Source organism: Chlorocebus sabaeus, chromosome 8 (genome assembly GCF_047675955.1).
Source record: "Chlorocebus sabaeus isolate Y175 chromosome 8, mChlSab1.0.hap1, whole genome shotgun sequence".
Classification (NCBI taxonomy): domain Eukaryota; kingdom Metazoa; phylum Chordata; class Mammalia; order Primates; family Cercopithecidae; genus Chlorocebus; species Chlorocebus sabaeus.
In genome coordinates, this window is record NC_132911.1 from 54,687,355 (window position 1) to 54,712,240 (window position 24,886).

The 24,886-nt window shown below is 34.4% G+C and overlaps 1 protein-coding gene across 4 annotated transcripts in view; it reads left to right on the top strand.

Moving 5' to 3' along the window:
- Window positions 1–24,886, top strand: part of SNTG1 (syntrophin gamma 1) — a 906,932-nt gene that overhangs the window by 691,637 nt on the left and 190,409 nt on the right. For all 4 annotated transcript variants that reach the window (XM_008000591.3, XM_073018076.1, XM_073018075.1 and 1 more), the window contains one exon: window positions 3,854–3,892. In XM_008000591.3, the coding sequence (XP_007998782.3) occupies window positions 3,854–3,892 (39 nt within the window). The remainder of the gene's footprint in view (window positions 1–3,853; window positions 3,893–24,886) is intronic.

Consider the following 24,886-nt stretch of genomic DNA (forward strand, 5'->3'; position numbering starts at 1 on the left):
AGTATCATTGTCATACACATATGTCTGCTTATGTATGCATATTAAACACAAAATAAATTTCAGTTCATTCTTATAGACATTAATCTAAATTTATAAGACTGGATGTATGCCCAAATTATCAATCTTTGTGTATGTGTATATGAATGCATATATAAATATACATATTTATGTTTAATATACATACACACATATATGCATACATACATATATATGCATATATATGTGTATATATATAATTTTTAAAATACTGCCTAAAGCTGTCTTGAAATTAGAACATTTTTTAAGCATTGTATCTTGTCAATCAGTAAATATCATAAGCATTTGTAATGAATGCACAGTTATAAAATTTTGGATATATTGATTATTGTTTAGCATAATAAATAGTTCAGTATATGCTACATATGTTTTAATTACTGTGATATTTCCACTTATTTATACTCTCTCTGTGTGTATATTTAAAAATGTTAGACTGTTAAAAATTAGCGGCTTGGCCGGGCACAGTGGCTCACGCCTGAAATCCCAGCACTTTGGGTGACCGAGGCGGGCGGATCACCTGAAGTCAGGAGTTCCAGACCAGCCTGGCCAACATGGTGAAACCCCGTCTCTACTAAAAGTACAAAAATTAGCCCGGCATGGTGGCACCTGCCTGTAGTCCCAGCTACTCGAGAGGGTGAGGCAGGAGAATCTCTTGAACCCCAGAGGCGGAGATTGCCAGCCTGGGGGACAAGAGGGAGACTTCCTCTCAAAAAAAAAAAAAAAAAAAAAAAAAAAAAATTAGCAGCTCATGCCTATAAATCCAAGCATTCTGGGAGGCCAAGGCGGGCGGATCACGAGGTCAGGAGATCAAGACCATCCTGGCCAACATGGTGAAACCCCGTCTCTATTAAAAATACAAAAAAAAAAAAAAAAAAAAAAAAAAAAAATAGCCAGGCGTGGTGGCGGGCGCCTATAGTATCGGCTGCTCTGGAGGCTGAGGCAGGAGAATCGCTTGAACCTAGGAGACAGAGGCTGCAGTGAGCCAAGACAGCGCCATTGCACTACAGCCTGGGCAACAGAGCGAGACTCTGACTCAAAAAATAAAATAAAATAAAATAAAATAAAATAAAATAAAATAAAATAAAATAAAGATATGAAATGTTCTAATTCTCCCTATTTTTATTTATTATTTTATTTTAAAATGTTAGTATAAGTACTAGCAAATGGAATATTTTATATTGTTATACTCCCCTTGCTACGGGAAAGATGGAAATCATCTTTAAAATGGATTTGGGTGTGTGTACAGATTTTAAATCTTAACAAGGAATTATTTTGTATCTACAACACCAGGAAAAATTCCTGAATACAATGGATGTACATTTCTTGCTGCCACAGTGAGGGTAACAGGTGGACGGAGTTTTCTGTGCTGGACATCACATCCCCCATTTTGATTCGCCGTCTTCCATTCCTGTGCAGTCAGTAGTTTGGTTATTTAAGTTTATATTTCCATTGAAACATGAATAAACATAAATAGATTATTTTACCCTAATACACAATTAAAAAGCTACAAATTTCAGTAGAAATCAGCTTGCACAAGTTATTTTCTTGCCAAATAAATCTATTAATACTACACATAGCAGTATTTAAGCACTGACTCATTCTTTTTGAATACTTTTACATAATCCTAGAATGACATAAATTGTTCAAGTATAAAGTATTATTAAGTTATAGATAAGCAGTATTTGAAAGGTTATGATGATATCATTTGACTAAGAGGAGCACAATTATCAGTATTTCTACTTTAAAGAATATTACTTCTTCAATAATTGACTTAAGGCCTTGTTCTACTTTATTATTTTATTATTGTATTTGCCACATTACGAAAACAATCTACACATAATTTTTAAAGGCCATTTTAATATTTTCCAAACACAGTTTTTATGTATTATTAATTACTATTATTATTTACATTTTATTCTTGTTGTTGGTATATCTCACTGTCTTATCATTCTCTCTAGTCATTAATATATGACTTCTTTATTGTATTCTAATTTTTGATATATATATTCTAATGTAAAATATATCATAATATATTCTATATTCTGAATTACTCCCAATTTCTTGCCTTATTTTTGAACAATGGTAGGAAATATACCATGCATTTTATTATTTTAATAGTAGTAATGTTATATAAGAAACCATTCAAAGGTTAGAGATGGTAACATTCATGTATCAGTTAATAAATTGATCTTTTCCAAGGTGAGTCAGGTATGTACTAAGGGAAACTAACAAAAACAAAAAATGGTAATGTAACAACTCCTCACAGATAAATAATTCTGATGGTCTAGTAAACACTCTAGTGGGAGAGAAAGTAGATCTCTGTGCAAGAAAACATCTCAATTCTGCAAACACTCCCAAGGGTGGGTTAGTAGGACAAGACTTCTGTGCTAGACTCAGAAGTTTGGCTCAACCACTACTTTCTACTCCGTGTTTGGCTCAACCACTGCTTTCTATCATGAAGTGTTTACTTTCGTAAGTGATCTTCAAGTTTCCTAGAAAGATGGTTCAGACTTTTTTTCAGATTAAAAAACACTGTAGTTTACAAAGCTACATAGTATGTTATTGAAGACAAGGGCCCACATAGAATATTAGTTGAATTTTAGAATTCTTTATAACAATTCATATGAACTAGCAAAAAGTAGATATCCGCAAAGTACTCAGTATATATTTTTTAATTGATTAATAAAATATGTTTAGAGATCAGCTTTTGCCATCTGTGTTTCCGGGCTATGCTGATTTTAGCCGAAGGCATATATGAGTAGGTTCAGAGATTCCTTAGCAGATTCCTTTGCAGAGCCAAAAGGTGTTTTGAAATGATCATAGTAATGTAAGAAGTACTGGTTTCTGTACCTAAACTTGCTCGGATCACACATATGTTTTCACATTTTCTTTTATTTTTACATTTTAAGTGAGAAATATCTTGCAATAAATCTGTTCTTGTAGATGTGACCTTTGTTGATGTTCCAACTTTGTGTACTTTTTCTGTTTAAATGACACATTATTTCACACTAGTCAGCAGGACAAAAGGGAACTAAAAAAGGACAAAATAAAATAAGTCAATGACATGATTTATAAGTGAATACAGTCTGCATTAATTCTGCTGTAAGTGTGTACCATACAGAGTTAGCATGTTTAAGTTTCTCTATAAAGCCATTGGAAGGTAATCGTTTTATTTAGCAAAAGCGCTATTGAAGAAAGACTTCGTGTAATGTCCTTTATCCAAACTTAACATTCACTTTTATTTGGTTTTTAAAGTTTGTTTCCACGGCATATGACAGAGGAAATGCTTTCTCTGAAGACCAACTTTAAATTCTTATAAAATATCATTGATTAAATTTTCTTAAAGTAAATGTTAGACTTTATCTGGAGTCTTGACGGAAAATGTTCAACACACGTATTTTATCCTTTAGCATTTGGATATTGCATTTCCCTGTTCTCTTGAGTGCTAAAACAAATTGGATATAATATAATTTCAAAGTGCAAAAAACAAACCACAGAAAGTTACTCTCTACATTCTTGATAGATAATCATTTAGCATTGTTAGAGCACAGGCTTTTGGTTTCTGAGTTAAAAAAAAAATTTTTAAAGGGAAATCTTTTCCAAAATGTTTACATTTGAAATGTGAGATAATATTGATAGCCAATTTTAGAAAGAAAAAATCTGTTTATATATGTTGTTTTATATGTGATGATTTCAGTATATCAAAATAGGATATTAATATATATTAGTTCGCTAAAAATAATCTGCATAAAATTCTGAGGACCTTGTGTTACCACATAATTTTCTTCTCACTTTTATTATTTATTTATCATTGCAGATTAAAAAAATCAACAGAAATTTTCCTGTAAACCAGCAGGTAAGATCAAAGCTAAATAATGTATTTCTTCAATTTGATCTATTATAGAAGATAATGTTATCTGATTTCTAAACAGAAATAATTGGTACAGTCATTTACTATCTTTAGTGAGAAATATACATTTCAACTATCTTCTTCATATTATATAATATGTAGGTTCCTCTACTTATATTAAAAAGTACTTTAAAAATGTGTATCTAAGTCAAAAATTGTTTATACAAAATAATGATATTTATTTGAATACATTGTTGAAGAACTTACAGTTTTATTTACATATGATAGTTTTAGTATATCTTAACTTTTGGGAGACATACTTTTAATTTATCTCAAAATTCAAATGGATTTTTCACAATTTGCTGACAGTATTTCAAATGAGTCTAAGTCAATGCATAGAACAAAAATAATTTTGATTATTCAGCTCTATAAACTTCTTACTCTTGATATCAACTTTGATTTGAAACCATTGATCAAATCTAAATATCTATGATAGCTATTTATAAATGATACATAAATTACATATTAATTTTAATGATAAAAATGTTTAAATGCTCTTCAACATATAAAATGTAAGATCTTTTTCTTATCTAAACCTCAGTTCCCTTATCTGTTACATTTGTATAAGGGTGACTATCCTGTAAGTTTATTTTCAGGATTAAATAATAGCACATGTAAAGTTCTCAATCTATGCTATTATTTTCATCAAAGTTTCCAAATGTTTACACTTATTCTTTGGAATACATAATTTATGTTTTATAGAAATTGTATCATTAATGATGCTGCTAGCCCAGATCAGCTTCCAAAGCTATGTGTAACTAGAACACTGGAGACAACCGCTTTGGAGAGTTCATTGTGTCTACAATGCCCTGGTCTAGTTATTTTCAGCTCCAGAAGTCCCCTCCCTCCTACCTTAAGTCCCTCAGTCCCGAGTCAAGTTGATATTTTGGATAAATGCAGAGGTTGGAGAGGTGTACATGTCTTGCCACATGCTGTAGCAACCTGTAGTTGTTTCTAAGTCCCTTACTTACAGTGTGGAAACCAGAGTTGTCACCAGCAGACTCTGCTTACTTGCTCTGTGATGACACCTGGGATGCTCCCTTTGTTGCTCCCATGCTTTCCCAGGTGATTCTGATATGGGTATCATCTTGAGAACTGCAGACAGGTATAGTTAAAGATAGGTGTCATCTTAGAGCTACAGTTTAATGCTTTTATAGGGTTCCAGTAGAGGGAAAATATCATTAATAAGAAATTACTCAGATAGAAGAAAGCATCAGCTATGGGGGAAGATTATAATGTCCATCGATAGACAAGGCTGTTTTCTAGTCAGATCTATAAAAATGGAAATCTACTGTTTTGTAAATTCTTCTCCAAAATAAAAAAAATGGTGAATTTTTTTTTAAATTTAAGAATGACTCTAGACCTGTGTCATCACCCTCTCAGGCCTTTTCTAACCTCAGCGTGGGAGATATTAATATTGGTGTAATATATTACTACAGTGGTCATTTCCCTGATAGCCCCAAAGCTATTCTGTAATCACAATGACAATTACAGCTGACACTTCTCACGCAGTCAGCCTGCTGACTGGGACCACTTCTTGCCACCTTTGCTTATATCCAGGTTTAGAATATTATTAAGTAAAATAAGTGAGAATTTGAATCAATCACACATAGAACAGGTAATAAAAAAATTTAATATTCTAACACTATAATATTCTGACACATACTCATATGTAAACATAGATGTTCATTATTATTCATCATTTTTATTTGCTAGCATGCTAATATTTTTCATTATATAATTATTTCAAATCTGAAATTATGTAATTCAAAACTATTTCAGATTTTATTTCAACTATATTGGCAGCTCACAGTTTTGAAAATCATAACAAATTCTTCCTGGCATTTAAGAAACCTGAAAAAGTAGTTAATAGTTTTTTTTTTTTTTTTTTTCATTACTACTTTCCATTGTATACATGAAGAATTTTAAGAAATAGGATTAATTTATAGTTAAATATTTATATTATTGCATAATTAGGAAAACTCACCTCACAGTATGACAACAATGCATTAAATGACTAGAATACATTTCCTACTTAGTAAATCTGAGCCAGTTTAAGGAAATTGAAATTTAAAAGCACATATAATCCCATTTCTGATGATATATGCATTAAATAACTCCCTCGTATTCCTGGTGTTCTAGGTATCAAAACAGAAATTAAAAGTCACCCAAGCTATAATGAACCAGAAGTTCTCTGCTCCCTGAGATCTGGTTTTCAATTTGTGCTACCCAGATGGTACCACTACCCTAACCAGATAAATTAAAATGAAAGCAAAACACAGGGAGAGAGCCACTGCAGTCCAACTGAGACAAGTGCTAAGATTAGTTCCACATGAACTCTGCCACACTCCAGAATGCATGATGCTTTCAAGAAAAACTCTCTGTCTGAAGAAGATGGTTGGGCCCAAAATTATAAACCATATGAGGAAATAAACCATTATAAAGAAATGCATAGAGACTAAAGAACTATCCAAAATATTTTTAAAACCATTATAAAGAAATGCATAGAGACTAAAGAACTATCCAAAATATTTTTAATCATGATTTTTTTAAATAAGGAAATCAAAATTGTAAGACAAGAACAGGACATAGTGCTAAAATTTGTAGTTGTTAAAAGAACCAAACAGGAGTTCAAAACTGAAAAAAAAGAAAAAAACCCTACATTTAAAATTAATTAACCAACTAAATAATCTTAGTTATTGACTCCACTTGAAATCACATTAGTGTATCTCCTACTTCACTTTTCGTGAGGAGTAAGTTTTCCATTTTCTCTATGCATCTGGGACACAACCATGTGTTTTTGTTTTATTAAGATTCTAATTTGGTTCTTTTTTTTTTTTTTTTTTTTTTTCTTTGAGACTGTCACCCAGGCTGGAGTGCAGTGGCGCAATCTTGGCTCACTGCAACCTCCGCCTCCCTGATTCAAGCGATTCTCCTGCCTCAGCCTCTTGAGCAACTGGGATTGCAGGCATGTACCACCATGTCCGGCTAATTTTTGTATTTTTAGTAGAAACAAGGTTTCACCCTGTTGGCCAGGCTGGTCTCAAACTCCCCACCTTAAGTGATCTGCCTGCCTTGGCCTCCCAAAGTGCTGGGATAACAGGCGTGAGCCACAACAGCCAGCCTGAATTGGTTCATTTTTACAGTGAACACACTGAAATTCTATTTGCCCTGATAACTTTCTGTTGAAAAGATGAAAGGTGGGACAGTGGTCTTGCTGATGAACAAAATAGGGATAACTGAATGGATGTTGTGATAATTCTCTCAATATATTAGAGGTAAAGGCATGCAGGCCTAGAGAGCCAGGCCTACATCACACTACTGTATGTACCTAGACCATTAGGTCATAATTTATTACATGTGTCATTTTTACTCATTTTTAACCGAAGTTTCTTCATCCTGAAATAAATCTCATTCCTTCCACAAAAATAGCATTTTTCATTAACTTTTTTCTATAATTGTTCACCTGGGAGTAACATTATAAAGTATTAATTCATCATTAAAATATTAATATAATGAGCTTTATATTAGGCAGTATACAAAATAATATAATCAAATTGTTTACATTAGTTTAAATTAATAAAGTTATACTTATTTAAAACAACATGTTAGCTGTTGCAGCTATTCCTACAGATATATTTACATTTGACTAACCATAATAATTTGGACACATTATTATAGATGTGTACATACCATACATAGAATGCTGGCAGTGGAATAGAAAGTGACTAAAGTCTCTAGTCGTGCTGGGGAGAATTAGAGAATTTCAGGACACTTTAAAAATCCATTTCTGGAGTGGCATCAGAAAAGAAAGAGGAGTAGGATAAATTTTGTCAGTTTTGCTTCTCTATAAAAGATTTGCTTCTCTATAAAAGCAACAGAAGAATGGCAAAAATAGAATCAACTTTTAACAAATATGGAAATTCACAAAGGCTCACTGAACCCAGGGAGCATTTATTCAAGAAAAACAGCTGAGTCTTGGTAAGAACAGCAAGCTTTGTGGCATTGTAACTGGACCTAGTTCCAACCCCTCCCTTTTCTCTGGCAATATGGTGGCTTACAGAATAATGATGTATAACCTGAAATTTATAATTTAATAAGTTGTATATTTAATTCATTCAATTTTAGCGTTATTGAAGATGTATATTTGTGTGTATTTAGACAAAATATTCTATTAATGAAACTGACAATTGGTCTTTATTTTTGGGGGATGTCAAAATCTATTTTTTTCAATTTGAGAAAGAAATTATCCCAGTTCTTTATATATTCAATTTATAAATGTTAAAAACACATTATAGAGTCACACAATCTGGGGATAATGAGCCTATTGTTGTTCTGGTCCATTTCATAACACTTTGTGATAAAATATGCTGGCATTTTATGATCTAAAGGAGAATCCACCTCAAAAAAAGTAATGTGTCTTTATAAGTTAACTCTTGGAAAATCAGCTAGCTCATAAATCATTTGATAATAAACATGATGAATATTTCACAGGAAAATGAGGTGTAAATGTTATTTTACAATTAAACTAAAAGAGCCCACACCTAATTATGTATTACAGTTAAAATAAAATATACATTTTAGAAGACTTGGGAAAGGGTTATTGAAACAATAGAAAGTTGTATATGTGTGTGTGTTGAATTTATACACATATATACATGGGCTTCATTATTGAAAGAACTGTCTTAATTCTCATTGGCTTTCTTTTCTAAATATATAGATTTTCAAAATCCTGAGGGTGTGGGGAACAAATATGGCAAAATTGTCTTGTTTCGCATTTTCCAGATTGTTATATAAATGGAATCATACCGTATGTTGAATTTGTGTGGCTTCTTTCATACAGCATAATTATTTTTAACATAACTCATTTAACAACGTGCAACAATCCATCATTCTTTTTAATGCTGAGTAGTATTTCATTGGTAGCTCTACCACCATTTATATATTGTATATTAGCCCATTAATGCACATTTGCTTGATTTTAAGTTTTAGTGTATTACAGATAAAGCTGATATAAATATTTATGAAAAGTATTTGTCTTGACATATACTTTTATTACATTTGGGTACAATCCTAGTAGTGTAATAACTGGATATTATGGTTGTATATTTTGAACATTTTAAGAAACTGCAAAACTGTTTTCCAAAGGGTTTTACCTCTCACATTGACACCAGCAGAGTAAAGATCATCTCATTTGTATCCCTTATGGTCAGGCCTTTAATTTTTGGACATTCTAATAGATGGTCGTGATCTGTTAAATTTTAATTTGCATTTCTCCAAAGAATAATGATGTTGAGCATCTTTCCACGTTCTTATTTGACATCTGTATATATTATTTTGTGAATTATCTCTTCAAATGTTGCCCCAGGATAGAAGTTTTTACATTTGATGAAGTCTAATTCATTGTATTTTAATGAATCATGCTTTTGAAAATTCCTAACACAAGAAATAAATTTTCATGTATTTTTTATCCTAGGTTTTTTACATTATTCTTTTTATTTTAAATCTATGATTTATTTTTATTTAACACTTGTTTCAAAAGTGAGGTAGAGATCAAAGGCATTTTTAAAGGGAAGTACAATAGTTCCAGCATATTTATTGAAAATATTATTCTTTCTTCACTGAATTATTATTCCCCTATCAAAAAACAAATTGATCACATACATGTGGGCCTATTTCTGGACTCCAAATGCTGTTGCCTTCATCTGTTTGTATCTCATGACACAAATACAAAACTGTCTTGAATACTGTAGTACTACAATGTCTAACATCAGTAGTGTGAGTCCCCTAGCTTTGTGATTATTTATTGTTGTTGATGAAACTTCTAATATTTTTACTAATGTTTTTATATAATTGAAATGTAATAATTGTACACATGTTTGGGGGACAGTGTAATATTTCAAATCATATATACATTGTATAATGAGTGAATCAGAGTAATTGCCAAATCCATCACTTTAAACATTTATTGTTTATTTTGGTGGCAACATTCAAAATCTCCTCTAGCTATTTTGAGGTTTATACTACGTGGTTATTTGCTATAGTTGCCCTACTGTGTAATACAACATCAAAACTTATTGTGTACCTGTAACTTTGTACCCACAGGTGAACCTTTCCCAATCTCCCCTCACTCTTCCCCTCCCTAGCCTCTGGTAACCACTATTGTACTCTCTACCTGTACGAGATCAACATTTTTTAGATAACACCGACGAGTGAGATCATGTGATGTTTGTCTTTCTACGCATGGGTCATTTTACTTAACATAATGTCCTCCAAGTTCATTCATGTTGCCGTGAATGACAAAATTTCATTCCGTTGTATAGCTGCAGAGAATATATATATATATATATAAAATGCCTCATGTTCTTTATTCATTCATATATAAATATGCCTCATGTTCTTTATTCATTCATCTGTATATGAACATTTAAGTTGATACCATATCTCAGCTATTGTGAATAGTGCTGCTTATTGGGAGTGCAGCTATCTCTTTGATATACTGATTTCATGGTCTTCGAGTGCATACTCAGTACTGTTTTCCATAATGGGTGTACCAATTTACATTCCCAACAACAGTACACATGAGTTGCCCTTTCTCCACATCCTTGCCAGCATTTGTTATTTTTTTTTTTTGTTCTTGTTTTTTGATAATAGTCATTTGAACTGGTGTGGGGTAATACCTTATTTTGGTTTTGATTTGTATTCCACTAATGATTAGTGATTTTGAGCATTTTTAAATGTAAACCTTGGCCATTTGTATGTATTCTTTTGAGAAATGTCTACTCAGATCTTTTGCTCATTTTTAAATTCAATTACATGGTTTCTTGCTATTGAGTTTTGAGTTTCTTATATATTATGGTTATTAATATCTTGTCAGACAGGAAATTCGCAAATATCTTTTTCCCACTCTGTGAGTTGTCTCTTTGTTGGTTATTTCCTTTGATGAGCAGAAGGTTTTGTTTGTTTGTTTGTTTTGTTGTTGTTGTTAGTTTGATATAATTCCATTTGTCTATTTTTGCTATATTGCCTTTGCTTTTGAAGTCTTATTTTTAAAAATCCTTGCCCAGCCCAGTGTTATGAAGCAATTTCCCTATGCTTTCTTCAAGTGTCTCCATAGTTTCAGGTCTTACTTAAAGTTCAGGTCTTACTTAAATTTAAGTCTTTAAGGCATTTTGATTTGATTTTTATGTGTGGTGAGAGATAGGGGTCTAGTTTCATTTTTCTGAGTGTAGATATGCAGTTTTCCCAACATCATTACTGAAAAAACTGATCTTTCCCTAATACGTGTTCTTGACACTTTTGTTGGTTTTAAGTGTGTGGATTTATTCTTAGGGTTTTCTATTCTGTTCCATTGGTTTATGTATCTGTTTTTATGCCAGAACCATACATTTTGTTTACTATATCTTTGTAGTATATTTTAAAGTCATGTTGTGTGATGCCTTAACTTTATTCTTTTTGCTCAAGATTGCTTTATCTATTGGCAGTCTTTTACATTTCCATTTGAATTTGAACATTGCTTTAAAAAAATCTGTGAAAATGGCATTATCTTTTTGATAAGGATTTCATTAAATATGCAGATGGCTTTGGTTAATATTGACATTTTAACAATATTAATTATCCCGATCCATGAACACAGAATACCATTCCATTCATTTGGATTTCCTCCAATTTCTTTCATCAATGCTTTACAGATTTTATTATAGAGATCTTCCATTTGTTTGGTTAAGTTTATTCCTAAGTATTTCTCTGTGGCCATTGTAAATGAAATTGCTTCCTAATTTTTTTATGATAGTTTGCTATTAGCATATAGAAATACTACTAATTTTATGTTGATTGTGTATTCTGCAAATTTACTAGTCATTCATTAGTTATAACAACTTTTTGGAGTCTTTAAGGTTTTCTACATCTATGGTAGGTGTATATATTTATTGGGTGCAAGAGATACTTTGACAGAGGCATGCAATGCATAATAATCACATAATGGAAAACGGGATGTTTATCCCCCATCCAATTTTCCCAGCACCATTGATTGAAGAGACTGTCATTTCCCCCAATGTATATTCTTGGCACACTTGTTGGAAATGAATTCACTGTAGGTGTATGAATTTGTTTCTCGGTTCTCTATTCTGTTCGACTGATCTGTGTGTCTGTCTTTAACAGTACCATACCATTTTGCTTACTATATCTCTATATTATAATTAGAAATGAAGTAATGTGAATCCTCAAGTTTTCTTCTTTTTGCTCAGAATAGCTTTGTTTATTCTGGATATTTTGTTGTTGCAAATAAATTTTAGGATTGTTTTTCTATTTATGTAAAGAATGTCATTGACATTTTGTTAGGAATTGCATTGAGTCTGTACATTGCTTTGGGTAGTATGGACATTTTAATATTGATTCTTCAAATCCATGAATACAAAATGTCTTTCTTTTCTATGCATCCTTTTTAATTTCTTTCACCAATGTTTTATAGTTTTCATTGTAGTGATCTTTCATTTCTTTGTTATTTATGGCTACTACAAATGGGATTACAGTTTTGATTTCATTTTCAAATTGTTCACTCTTGGCATTTAGAAATGCCACTGATTTTTGTATGTTGATTTTGAATCCTAAAACTTTAATGAATTTATTTATCAGTTCTAATAGTTTGTTGATGTTTTTAGATTTTTCCAAATATGAGATCATAACATCTGCAAACAAGGATAATTTGACTTCTTCTTTTCCCACTTCGATGCTCTTTATTTCTTTCTCTTGTCTGATTGCTCTAGCTAGAACTTCCAGTACTATGTTGAGTAACAGTTGGGAAAGTGGGCTTCTTTGTCATGATCCAGACAAAGATGCTTTCAAGAAAGGCTTTCAGTTTTTTCCTATTCATTATAATACTACCTTGGGTCTGTAATATACGGATTTTATCATGTTGAGGCATGTTCCTTGTATTCCCAGTTTTTTTTTAATCACGAAAAGATATTGAATGTTATCAGATGCTTTTATAGCATCAATTGAAATGATCATATGGTTGTTGTTCCTCATTCTGTTGACATGATGTATCACATTGATTGATTTGTGTATGTTGAACCATTGTTGAATCTCTGTGCTAAATCCCACTTGATCATGATGAATGATCTTTTTAGTGTGTTGAATTTGGGTTGATAGTATTTTGTTGAGGATTTTTGCATCAGATTTCATCAGAAATATTGGCCTTTAGTTTTCTTTTTTGGATGTGCCTTTGTCTGCTTTTGGTATCAGGGTAAACTGTCTGCGTAGAATAAGTTTGGAAATATTAGCTTCTCCATTTTTTGGAGGAGTTTAATTAGGGTTGGTATTAGTTCTTTAAATGTTTGATAGAATTCAGCAGTGAAGCCGTTGGGTCCCAAACTTTTCTTTACTGGGAGACTTATTAGAGCTCCAATTTCCTTCCTTGTGATTGGTCTGTTTTGATATTGGATTTCTTCGTGATTCAATCTTGGTAAGTTGTATGTGTCTAGGAATTTACCTATTTCCTCTGGATTTTCCAATTTATTGCCATATATTTGCTCATAATGGCAAATATATAAATTTCTACTGAATTTATGCAGTATCAGTTGTAATTAGAAATTTATCTCTAATTTTATTTATTTGGTTATTCTTTCTTTTTTTGTTAGTTTTAGTAAAGGTTTGTCAATATTATTTATCTCTTTTAAAAACACTTTTTACTTTCTTATCTTTTGTATGGTTTATTTGGTTATTTATATATAATTTATTTCTGCTCTGATCTTTACACATTTTTTCTTCTATTAGTATGGGGTTTGGTTTGCTGTTGCTTGTCTAGTTCTTTAAGACACGTTAGGCTAGCTGGGCGTGGTGGCTCACCCCTGTCATCTCAGGACTTTGGGAGGCTGAGGTGGGCAGATTATGAGGTCAAGAGATTGAGACCATCCTGGTCAACATGGTGAAACCCTGTCTCTACTAAAAATACAAAAAAAAAAAAAAAAAAAAAAAAAAAAAAAAAAAAATTAGCTGGGCATGGTGGCATGCACCGGTAGTCCCAGCTACTCGGGAGAATCACTTGAACTCGGGAAGTGGAGGTTTCAGTGAGCTGAGATGGCATCACTGCACTCCAGTCTGGTGACAGAGTGAGCAAGACTCCATCTCAAAAAAAAAAAAAAAAAAAAGCAAAACAAAACAATAAAAAACAGACATGTTTAGGCTATTAAGCTATTTATTTGAAGGTTTTTGTTTGTTTGGTTTTGTTTTTTATGTAGGCACTTATAGCTATAGATTTTCCTCTTAGCTCTGCTTTTGCTGTATCCCATAGGTTTTGTTATGTTGTGTTTGCATAACCATTTGTTTCAAGAAATTTTTCAATGTCCCTCTTAATTTCTTCGTTGACCAACTGGACATTAAGGAGCATATGTTTAATTTCCATGTGTTTGTATAGCTTCTAAAATTCCTCTTGTTATTTATTTCTAGTTTTATTCCATTGTCGTCAGGTAAAATGCTTGAGATGATTGTGAGTTTTTCAGCATTTTCAGACATGTTTTGTTAGCTGACATATCTCCTTGAGAATAATCTATATGCTGAGGAGAAGAATGTTTATTCCGAAGCTGTTGGATTAAATATTCTGTAAATATTTATTAGGTTCATTTGTTCTAAGGTGCAAGATTAAACACGGTTTTCTTTGTTGATTTTCTTTCTGGAAGATTTGTCCAATGCTGAAAATTGGGTGTTGAGGTGTTTAGCTATTCTTGTATTGAGGTCTGTCTCTCTCTTTCGCTTTAATAATATTTACTTTCTATATCCGGGCGCTTCGGTACTGGGTGCATATGTAATTACTATATCCTCTTGATGAATTTACCTTTTTATCATTATATAGTAACTTTCTTTGTTTCCTCTTGTAGTTTTTGTCTTGAAATATATTTTGTCTGGTATAAGTATAGCTACCTCTGCTATTTTTTTGTTTCAATTAGCATGGAATATCTTTTATTATTCCTTTATTTTCAGTCTTTGTGTATCTTTAGAGGTGAAATGTGTTTACATTAAACAAGAGATAATTGAGTCTTCCTTTTTTAATCCATTCTGCCACTCTATGTCTTTTGATTGGAGAGGTTAGTGTATTTACATTCAATGTTATTATTCATTAGTAAGGACTTACTCCTGCGATTTTGCTATTTGTTTTCTTGTTGTTTTGTGGTCTTCTCATTCTTATTTCCTTTCATCTAGTCTTCCTTTTAGTTATAGTGATTTTATCTGGAGGTATGATTGAAATTCTCTTTCGTGTTATTTGTGTATCCATTGTATGGCTTTCGATTTGAGGTTGCCATGAGGATTGATAGAGTATCTTATAACTTATAATTTTAAACTAATGAGAACTTAAAACTGGTTGCATAAACAAAAACTAATATAAACTCTACACTTTAACTTCTTCTTCCAAGTTTTTAACTTGCTGTTTATGTTTTATAGTACTGTTTGTCATGAAAAGTTGTTGTAGTTTTTGTTTTTGATTGGTCCATCATTTAATCTTTCTACTTAAGATGAATAGTTTACACACCACAATTACAGTGTTATAATTGTGTTTTTCTGTGTGCTTACTATTACTAGTGAGTTTTGTACTTTCAGGTGATTTTTTCTTGTTCATTAACATCATTTTCTTTCACACTGAAAAACTTCCTATAGCATTTACTGTAGGACAGGTCTGGTGTTGATGAAATCCCTCAGCTTTTGTTTGGGAATGTCTTTATTTCTTCCTCATGCTTAATGCATATTTTCACTGGGTATACTATTCTAAAGTAAAAATTATTTTCCTTCATCACTTTAAACATGCCATACTAGCCTCTACTGACCTGTCAGGTTTACTCTGAAAAGTCAGCTGCCAGATGTATTGGAGCTCCATTGTGTGTTATTTTTTTTCTTTTCTCTTGCTGGTTTTAGAGTTCTCTCATTTTCTCTGGCCTTTGGAAGTTTGATTGTTAAATGCCTTAAGGTTGTCTTCTTTAGGTGAAGTCCATTTGGTGCTTTATAACGTTCTTGTACTTGAATGTTATCTCTCTTTTCGCTTTGAAAATTCTCTATTATTATTTCTTTGAATAAACTTTCCACTCCTATCTGTTTCTCTACCTTCTCTTTTAGACCAATAACTTTTAGATTTGCCTTTTCAAAGCTATTTTCTAGATCTTGTGAGTGTGCTTCATTATTTGTTATTTGTTTTTCTGTTGTCTCTTCTGTGATTTTCAAATAACCTGTCATCAAGGTCACTAATTCTCTTTTCTGCTCCACAGTTCCCCTATTAAGAAACTCTTATGCATTCTTCAGTATGTCAGTTCCATTTTTCAACTCTACAATTTCTGCTTGATTCTTTTAAACTATTTCAATCACTTTATGAAATTTATTTGATAGAATTCTGAATTCCTTCTCTGTGTTGTCTTAAATCTCTTTGAGTTTCTTCAAACCAGCTACTTTGAATTTTCCTTGTGAAAGGTCATACATCTGTATTTCTCCAGGACCAGTCCTTAGTGTCTTATTTATTTCTTTTGGAGAAGTTATGTTTTCCTGGATAGTCTTGATGCTTATGGAGGTTAGTCAGCATCTGGGCATTGAAGATTTGGATATTTATTGTAGTCCTCACAGCCTAGGCTTGCTTGTACCCTTCTTTCTTGGGGAAGCTTTCCAGCTATTCAATGGGACTTGGGTCCCAAGACCAATAACACTGATTCTTACAGACTCATACGTGTGCTGACTTGGTGGCCTTGGATAAGATCAGAAGAATTGTCTGGTTTTCAGGTAGATATTTTTGTTCTCTTCTCTTACTTTTTCCCCAAACCAAGACTCCCTCTCTGTGCTAATCAGCTTAGAGCTAGAGGATGGATGATGCAAGACCTCTGTGGCCACCACCATTAGGACTGTACTGGGTCAAACCTGAAGCCAGCAGAGGACTGAGGCTAGCTCAAGGTCAGCTGTGATCACTACCTGGCAACCACCTAGGTTCACTCAAAGCCCTAGGGCTCTACAGTCAGCAAGTGGGGAAGCCAGACAGGGTAATGTCCTGTACTTCAGGACGGTGAGTACCTCCATGCCCCAGAAAGGTTCAGATATGTTTTCTAGGGTTCAGGGTCTAGAGTCAAAAACCTTAGAAATCTACTTGGTGCAGAGGCTCATGCCTGTAATCCCAGCACTTTGGGAGGCTGAGGCAGGCAGGTCACTTTAGCTCAGGAGTTTGAGACCATCCTGGGCACATGAGGAACTCATCTGTACTTAAAAATACAAAAAATAGCTGGGCATGGAGGCACATGCCTGTAGTCCCAGCTACAGGGGGCTGAGATGGGAAAATTGCTTAAGTCCAGGAGGTGGAGGTTGCAGTGAGCCAAGATCACACCACTGCACTTCAGCCTGGGTGACAGGAAGACCCTCTTTCAAAAACCAAAAAAAAATAATAATAAAATCTTAGAAATCTACCTAGTGTTCTATTCTGCCATGGCTAAGAGGGCCCTCAAACTATAAGACAATGTCCTCCCCTCTTTTCTCTCCCCTTTTTACAGGCAGGGAATTTCTGCCAGGCTACCACCAATATTCACTTAAAGTCCAAGGGCTCTTCAGTGAGCTTGTGGTGAATGCTACCAGGCCTGGGAGTCATTCTTCAGGGCAGTGGGTTCCCTTCTACTGCAGGACAGGTCCAGAAATGTCCAAGAGCCTAGGCCTAGATTTAGCCATCACAATAGCCTGCTTGGTTCTCTACCCCATTGTGGCTGAGCTGGTTCCTAAGGCACAAGACAAAGTCCCCTTCATTTTTCCTCTGCTTTTCTCAAGCAAAAGGAGTCTTTCACCCTAGTCACAAATGCTGGAAATGTACTAGGTCTCACCTGAAGCCAGCATGTCTTAGGGTGTCACCAAAGGCCATGACATACGAGCAAGGTATCACTGCAGGTTATTCAGGGCCCAAAGATTCTTCAGTCAGCAGGTGATGAATTGTCCCCAGACTGGGTCCCTCCCTTCAAGGCAGTGGGTTTCCTTCTGGCCCAAGGTGTATCTAGAGATATTGTCTAGGAGCTAGAACCTGGAATGTGGCCTCATAACTCTGCCCTGTGCCCTGTCCTATTGTGGCTCAGCTGATATAAAAGATTTAAGACAAAGTCCTCTTTACTCTTCCTGCTCCTGTCTTGAAGCAGAATGAAAGAGTCACTTTCATTTCTGTGAGCTGCACTGCCTGGGATTAGGGGAGGAGTGGTGCAAGCCTTCCCTTAGCTGCCTTGGCTGGTGTCTCCCTAGGTCAGCTGTTTCCCTAGTCCACTGGCTCTAAGCTCAGCACAGCACTAGGAATTGCCTAGGAATGTCAGCCCTTGTGGCTTAGACTGCCTTTCAAGTTTACTTAGGATGCTGGAGCATTTTAGACTCCAGTGGTGAGGCTTGCCAAAACTCAAGTTCTGATGTCTGGGGTGGGTGAATCCTTTCTGACTGCTCTGAATGCTCCCTCCATGGGCAGGCACCAGATGAGCACCAATCTTTGCTCTTTATTGCAACAGTGCAGCAAAACAGTTCAATGCCAAGCCTGCCAGTCGCTGTGCTCTTCTTGCCCCAAGTGCACAGATTCTCAATCTAGTTTCAATCTGTTTTCCAGTGGTAAATCAAATGCACATTTGTTCCAGTCAGAATAAACTTGGGTCGTGTGTGTGTGTGTGTGTGTGTGTGTGTGTGTGTGTGTGTTTTAAATTCAGTCTGACAATGTCTACCATTTGATTAAGATGTTTCAGTCAATCACATTTGAAATAATTATGGGTATGCCTAGATGTGTGCCTGCCATTCTGCTATTTTTTCCTAGATGTTTTATATCTTTTTTATTTTCTCTCTATTTCTTTTTACTGCCTAAGTTATATTAAAGAGATAGCTTCAATGTAGTGCTTTAATTTGTCTGTTGATTTTTTAACTATATATTTTGATTTTTTAAAAAGATTGCTCTTTGGAATCACATATGAGTCTTTAAGTGATCACAATTCACTTCAATTTTATACTGATTTAATTTTGGAATTATATAAACATTTTGCTGCATTGTAGTTTGGATCTATTTCAAACTATTGTTTCATATTACATGCATGTATAAACTCAACAGTACAGGATTATTCGTGTTTTAAGCAATCTAATTCTTTAAGTTATTAAAACAGAAAAATTCCTTTTTTAATAAAAATAAGTAACAGCTTAATTATTCTTTTCTTTCCTGTGAATACAAGTTACTGCCTGGCATTAGTTTTTGTTTTTCACACTGTTGGACTTCCCTAAGTATTTCATGTGGGGAATATCCTGTAGCTGTGAATTCCCTCACTTCTTGTTTATCTGGTGAAGTATTTTGTTGTTACTTCTGAAGGATAGTTTTATTAGAAATTGAAATCTTTGTTGACCTTTTTTGTTTGTATCATTCAACACTTTAAATGTCACTCCAGTCTTCTGGCATTCATTTTCTGATATATAGTTAGCTGTTACACATATTGATACTTTCCTACATTTGAGAAAATGTTTTTTGCTTTCAGTATTTTCTCTTATCTTTGTCTTCCAGAAGTTTAATATTCCTAGCTGTACATCTCTTTGTGTTTATTCCACTTGAGACTTGTTGGGTTTCTTGAATCTCCAGATTAGTGCTGTTCCTTGAGTTTTTAAAGTTGTCAATTATTTCTTTAAATAATAATGTTATTGTCCCTCTACTCTCCCGTTTCTGCCTTAGACTATGAATACAAATATGTTGATATACTTAACACTTTCCCAAAGGTCTCTTAAACTGTCCATTTCTTCAATCCATTATTCGTTCTGCCTTTCAGATTGGATAAATTCTATTAATCTGCCTTTTAGTTTACTAATTATTTTTCCTTGCTGTGTTCTGTTCTTTTCTACTCTAAAAGTTTCATTTGTTTCTTATTTTTAAATTTCTGTTTCTCTATTGAAGTTTCTATTTGTTGAGTCATTGCCATAATAAATTATTTGAACATATTTACAAAACTTCATACATTTTTGTTTGTTAAATGTATTATCTTTTTTCATTCAGAGTCAGTTTCTATTGACTGCTTTTTTCCCCCCCCAAAAAAATGAATCACACTTTCTTCTTCGTTTTCTTGTTTGATACTCTTTGGTTGAAAATTGGACATTTTAGATAATAAACGTTATCAATTCTGGATTTTTTTCTGATAGTTTTTAATTGTATCTTGTTGTAATATGCCTGAGCATTAACTGTGGGATCTGTCTCCCCTGTAGTGTGCAGCCAATGATGTCTATTTATGTTAATTCTTATTTTTATTTTTTGTTTGACTTCCTTGGGCTCAGTTCTCTATTTTAATGGCTAGCTAGTGATTTGGAAAGAGGTTCTGTGAAGACATCCTACACCCACAGGCCTCCACTATCTACTGATCAATCTGTTTAGGTTGAGGGGTGTATTCAAAATGCAGCCAGTTCTCCAAGTTCTACTTGGCTTCCTCCCCACTGTGATTTGGGGGTTCTTCTCTCTGCATGTGCATAGCTTCCTACTCATTCAGGTATATGTGGAAAGCTCATTTAAGTCTTATTTGACTTTCTCATTTCTAGGGTCAACCTGTTAAATTTGTCAGTGTCTGACAATTTCCCCAATAAGCATCATAACTGCACTGTACAAAACTGTGAATTGTGCCTATTTGTAAACTACCAAATTTGTTATTTTAGTTGGCAAAGCCACAAGATTTGATTCCATGCCATCAGACATCAAAGTTGTTGGGTTTCATGTCATGTTCATGTGAACAAAGTAAGTAATTTCATCGACCGCTGAGAGTAGGGGTGGAAAATGGGAATAAACTGAGGTAGTAAGACCACAAACTCCTACTGTTCTTACCCAAAGTTAGAGCAGTTTTTGAAAGGCAACACTTCTCAATTTATGGTCTGCATTAGGTTGACTATGAAGCTCCGAAATCGTTGTTTGTGACTGTTTATTTTTCAGCTTCACATTTGTTTTATGTGCTTAGGATTTCTTTTTCATGTCATTCTCTTCATGACATTGGTAGACAAGAAACAGCAAAAAAAAAAAAAAAAAAAAAAAAAAAAAAAAAAAAAAAATTAAACTTTTAACTTAAGGATATTAAAATTAAGGAAATGTTTAAAAATGCATGGAACATTTTGAGAAACTAAAATGATCATATACAATGGGGAGGCACTAACTCGGCCTGAAGAGGAAAGGAAAGGGAGATGTTATATTAATTATTAAACGGTGGTTATATGTATATGAATGCCTGAGAGAAGAAGTATCCTTTGGCAAAGGATCCTTCTCCAACCTTAGCAGTCTCTGCAGGGACAGAGTTAGAAAATAAACAGCAACGGCCTGGCGCTGTGGCTCACGCCTGTAATCCCAGCACTCTGGGAGGCCAAGGCGGGTGGATCCCAAGGTCAGGAAATCGAGACCATCCTGGCTAACACGGTGAAACCCCGTCTCTACTAAAAATTCAAAAAATTAGCCGGGAGCGGTGGCAGGCGCCTGTAGTCCCAGCTACTTGGGAGACTGAGGCAGGAGAATGGCGTGAACCCAGGAGGTGGAGCTTGCAGTGAGCCGAGATCGTGCCACTGTGCTCCAGCTTGGGCAACAGAGCGAGACTGTGTCTCAAAAAAAAGAAAGAAGGCCGGGCGCGGTGGCTCAAGCCTGTAATCCCAGCACTTTGGGAGGCCGAGACGGGCGGATCACGAGGTCAGGAGATCGAGACCATCCTGGCGAACACGGTGAAACCCCGTCTCTACTAAAAATACAAAAAAAAAAAAAAAAAACTAGCCGGGCGAGGTGGTGGGCGCCTGTAGTCCCAGCTACTCGGGAGGCTGAGGCAGGAGAATGGCGTAGACCCGGGAGGCGGAGCTTGCAGTGAGCTGAGATCCGGCCACTGCACTCCAGCCTGGGAGACAGAGCGAGACTCCGTCTCAAAAAAAAAAAAAAAAAAAAAAAAAAAAAGAAAGAAAGAAAGAAAAAAAAAAAATATATATATATATATATATACACACACACACACAGTATCATCTCACTCTCCTCCTCCCCTTTCCCTCTGAGTAGTTTCTCTGATAGAAAGACTCCAACAGGAAGTTACAGGGCAAGGACATTCCTTCATGAACTGCATGAAAGTGAGAATCCAAGACGCAGAAGAGAGGGTAGGAGGATTAAAATTATAGTTACATGGGGAGGGGCGGGGAACTGTAGATACACGGCATACTTTGTAAGTACCATCATATTTGATTGTTTTCACTGTTGGATTAAAATCAATTTGCTGGAATTTTTTTTATTCAGAAGAAAGACATAAAATGAGAGACTATGATATTTATTCTATTTCACACCATAGTAAATTTATATTTAAAAGCATTGAAGAATGTATTTTGCTTTTACTACTGTGATACCCCTAATATGTTGAATAAGCCAAGTATGGTGGTACATGCTTATAGTCCCTTCTACTTAAGGAGGCTGAGGTAGTAGAATTGCTGGGGTCCAAGAGTTTCAGTTTAGTGTGAGCAACATAGAGAGACTCTGTTTTTTTTAATTTACTCTACTTTAAATTTTGAGTCTTGCTCTGTCACCCCATCTGGAGTTCAGTGGAATGATCTTGGCTCACCACGCCCTTGACCTCCTGGGTTCAAACAATCCTCCTACCTCAGCCTCCTCCATAGCTGAGACTATAGGCATTTACCACCACGCCCAGCTACTTTTTGTGGAACCTGGGTCTCCCCATGTTGCCCAGGCTAGTCTCGAACTCCTGGGTTCAAACAGTTCTTTCATCTGCCTCGGCCTCCCAAAGTGCTGGGATTACAGATGTGAACCACCACACCTGGACAAGACCCTGTCTTTAAAACAAAAAACAAAAAAAATCTGAAGCACATGTGAGAACATAATGTTCATTGTAGTAACTTTACAGTAAATAAAATTAATGCCTAATACTGTATTTTGTAATCACCTTGTCAATCTTTGTGTTTTCTAAGAGCTTTTGAAAACCTTTATCTCCATAGTAAGAGCTGAAAGATGTTTCTAATGTAGTGAAATATACAGGATCTTTTACACTTTCTTCATTCACAGAAAAAAGTATTTCATTTAAATATGTCTTTAGATTTAGTAGAATCTTTGAATACTATATGAATGCTCTAAAATATACTCACTTGTGTTACTAAAGATATAATTTTATTCAAATGCTTTCTCTACATTTCCATTCATAATGCATTACATTGTAACTAACAAGAGGGAGAATCCAGCTAATCTCCTTTGTCACTTTTCGTTAATTCTGTAATATGTTAGACTATATATTAGAAAAGAGTGATCAACCTTCAGTTTTCTGTGTGAAATGAATGTGATATTAGGAAGTAGAGAGTAGGCTAGCAGTTGGAAAATTAGAGTCATAGTTATATTCCCTCCTATGCCTATGACGTTAAAATGTTCTGGTGTATGTGCTTTACTATGTAAATCTGACTTATTTTCCATATTAGCTTGAATACAAAGCCAAGATTTCTAACTTATTAAATAGAAGTCCAAGTAGGTGAATTTTTCAGGATGTAAGAGCAACAGAGCCGTGGACAGTTTCAGGTAGCCATTTAGAGTCTGGACTCTATAGGTGTAGCATTTACCTTACTAGAAGTTGCACACGGAGACGTGAGTATCTTGCAGCAGATGTGATTCAGAAATGCAAGTAATAATTGAGTTGCAGAGTTCAATTCCTGGGTGATTAAAGAAGTCAGTAATAAGATGAAAGCCAAGTGTACAGGGAGAAAACAGTAGGCAGGATTACTGAGGTTACCAAGGCTACATTTTAGACATATAAGACAAAAAGTGCCCCACTTACTAATTGAAGAAGAGGGAGAAGGGCATCTGTTAAAATCCAAGAGCAATATTAGAATTCAATAATAGAAACATTGCAAAGTTTATGGTGAGTCTCCCTTTCCTGCTAGAGTGCAATTCAAATAAATGTTTTCTGTATATTGAATGCATATGAAAGACTTGGGTGAACTTCATTTTAAACCTGTTGTGGTAAGATTAGAAACGTAGGGTATTGATGGCTCAAAATTTCCTGAGTTTAGGATAACTTGATTTTGAAATTTGGAACAAGTAAAAGATGTGTCTTCCAACAAAAGATAGAATGTGTTCCTTGAAATGATGTGTTTATCACCAGGAATGTATCCCTTAGAGGGCAACGATAAATTGCAATAATGCATTTGAAAACTCAAAAGAAATAATATGAATTTAATAATTTAATGATTTAATTATGGTCAGGTGAAATACAGAGACAGAATGCAGGAAGACACATTTTAGCGACACTTTTTCATATTTTAATGAATTGATGAATACAGATATTTCAGGAAGCACAGATATCATCATTTATATTTATTAATCTGCTTATGTTTATAAATATATGTTATTCAACATACACATACATGGCTGGTGAGAGGATGAATGGTTACATAACTTTTGGAGGGCAGTTTTGTACTATTAGAATTTAAATGGCACATACCATTTTTTCCAACTCTTCTTTTTAAGTTTTTTTTTTCTTTTTTCTTTTTTTTATTATTATTATACTTTAAGTTCTAGGGTACATGTGCATAACGTGCAGGTTTGTTACATATGTATACTTGTGCCAAGTTGGTGTGCTGCATCCATCAACTTGTCAGCACCCATCAACGCGTCATTTACATCAGGAATAACTCCCAATGCAATCCCTCCCCCCTACCCCCTCCCCATGATAGGCCCCGGTGTGTGATTTTCCTCTTCCCAAGTCCAAGTGATCTCATTGTTCAGTTCCCACCTATGAGTGAGAACATGCGGTGTTGGGTTTTCTGTTCTTGTGATAGTTTTCTAAGAATGATGGTTTCCAGCTGCATCCATGTCCCTACAAAGGACACAAACTCATCCTTCTTTATGGCTGCATAGTATTCCATGGTGTATATGTGCCACATTTTCTTTTTTTTTTTTTTTTTTCCACATTTTCTTAATCCAGTCTGTCATTGATGGACATT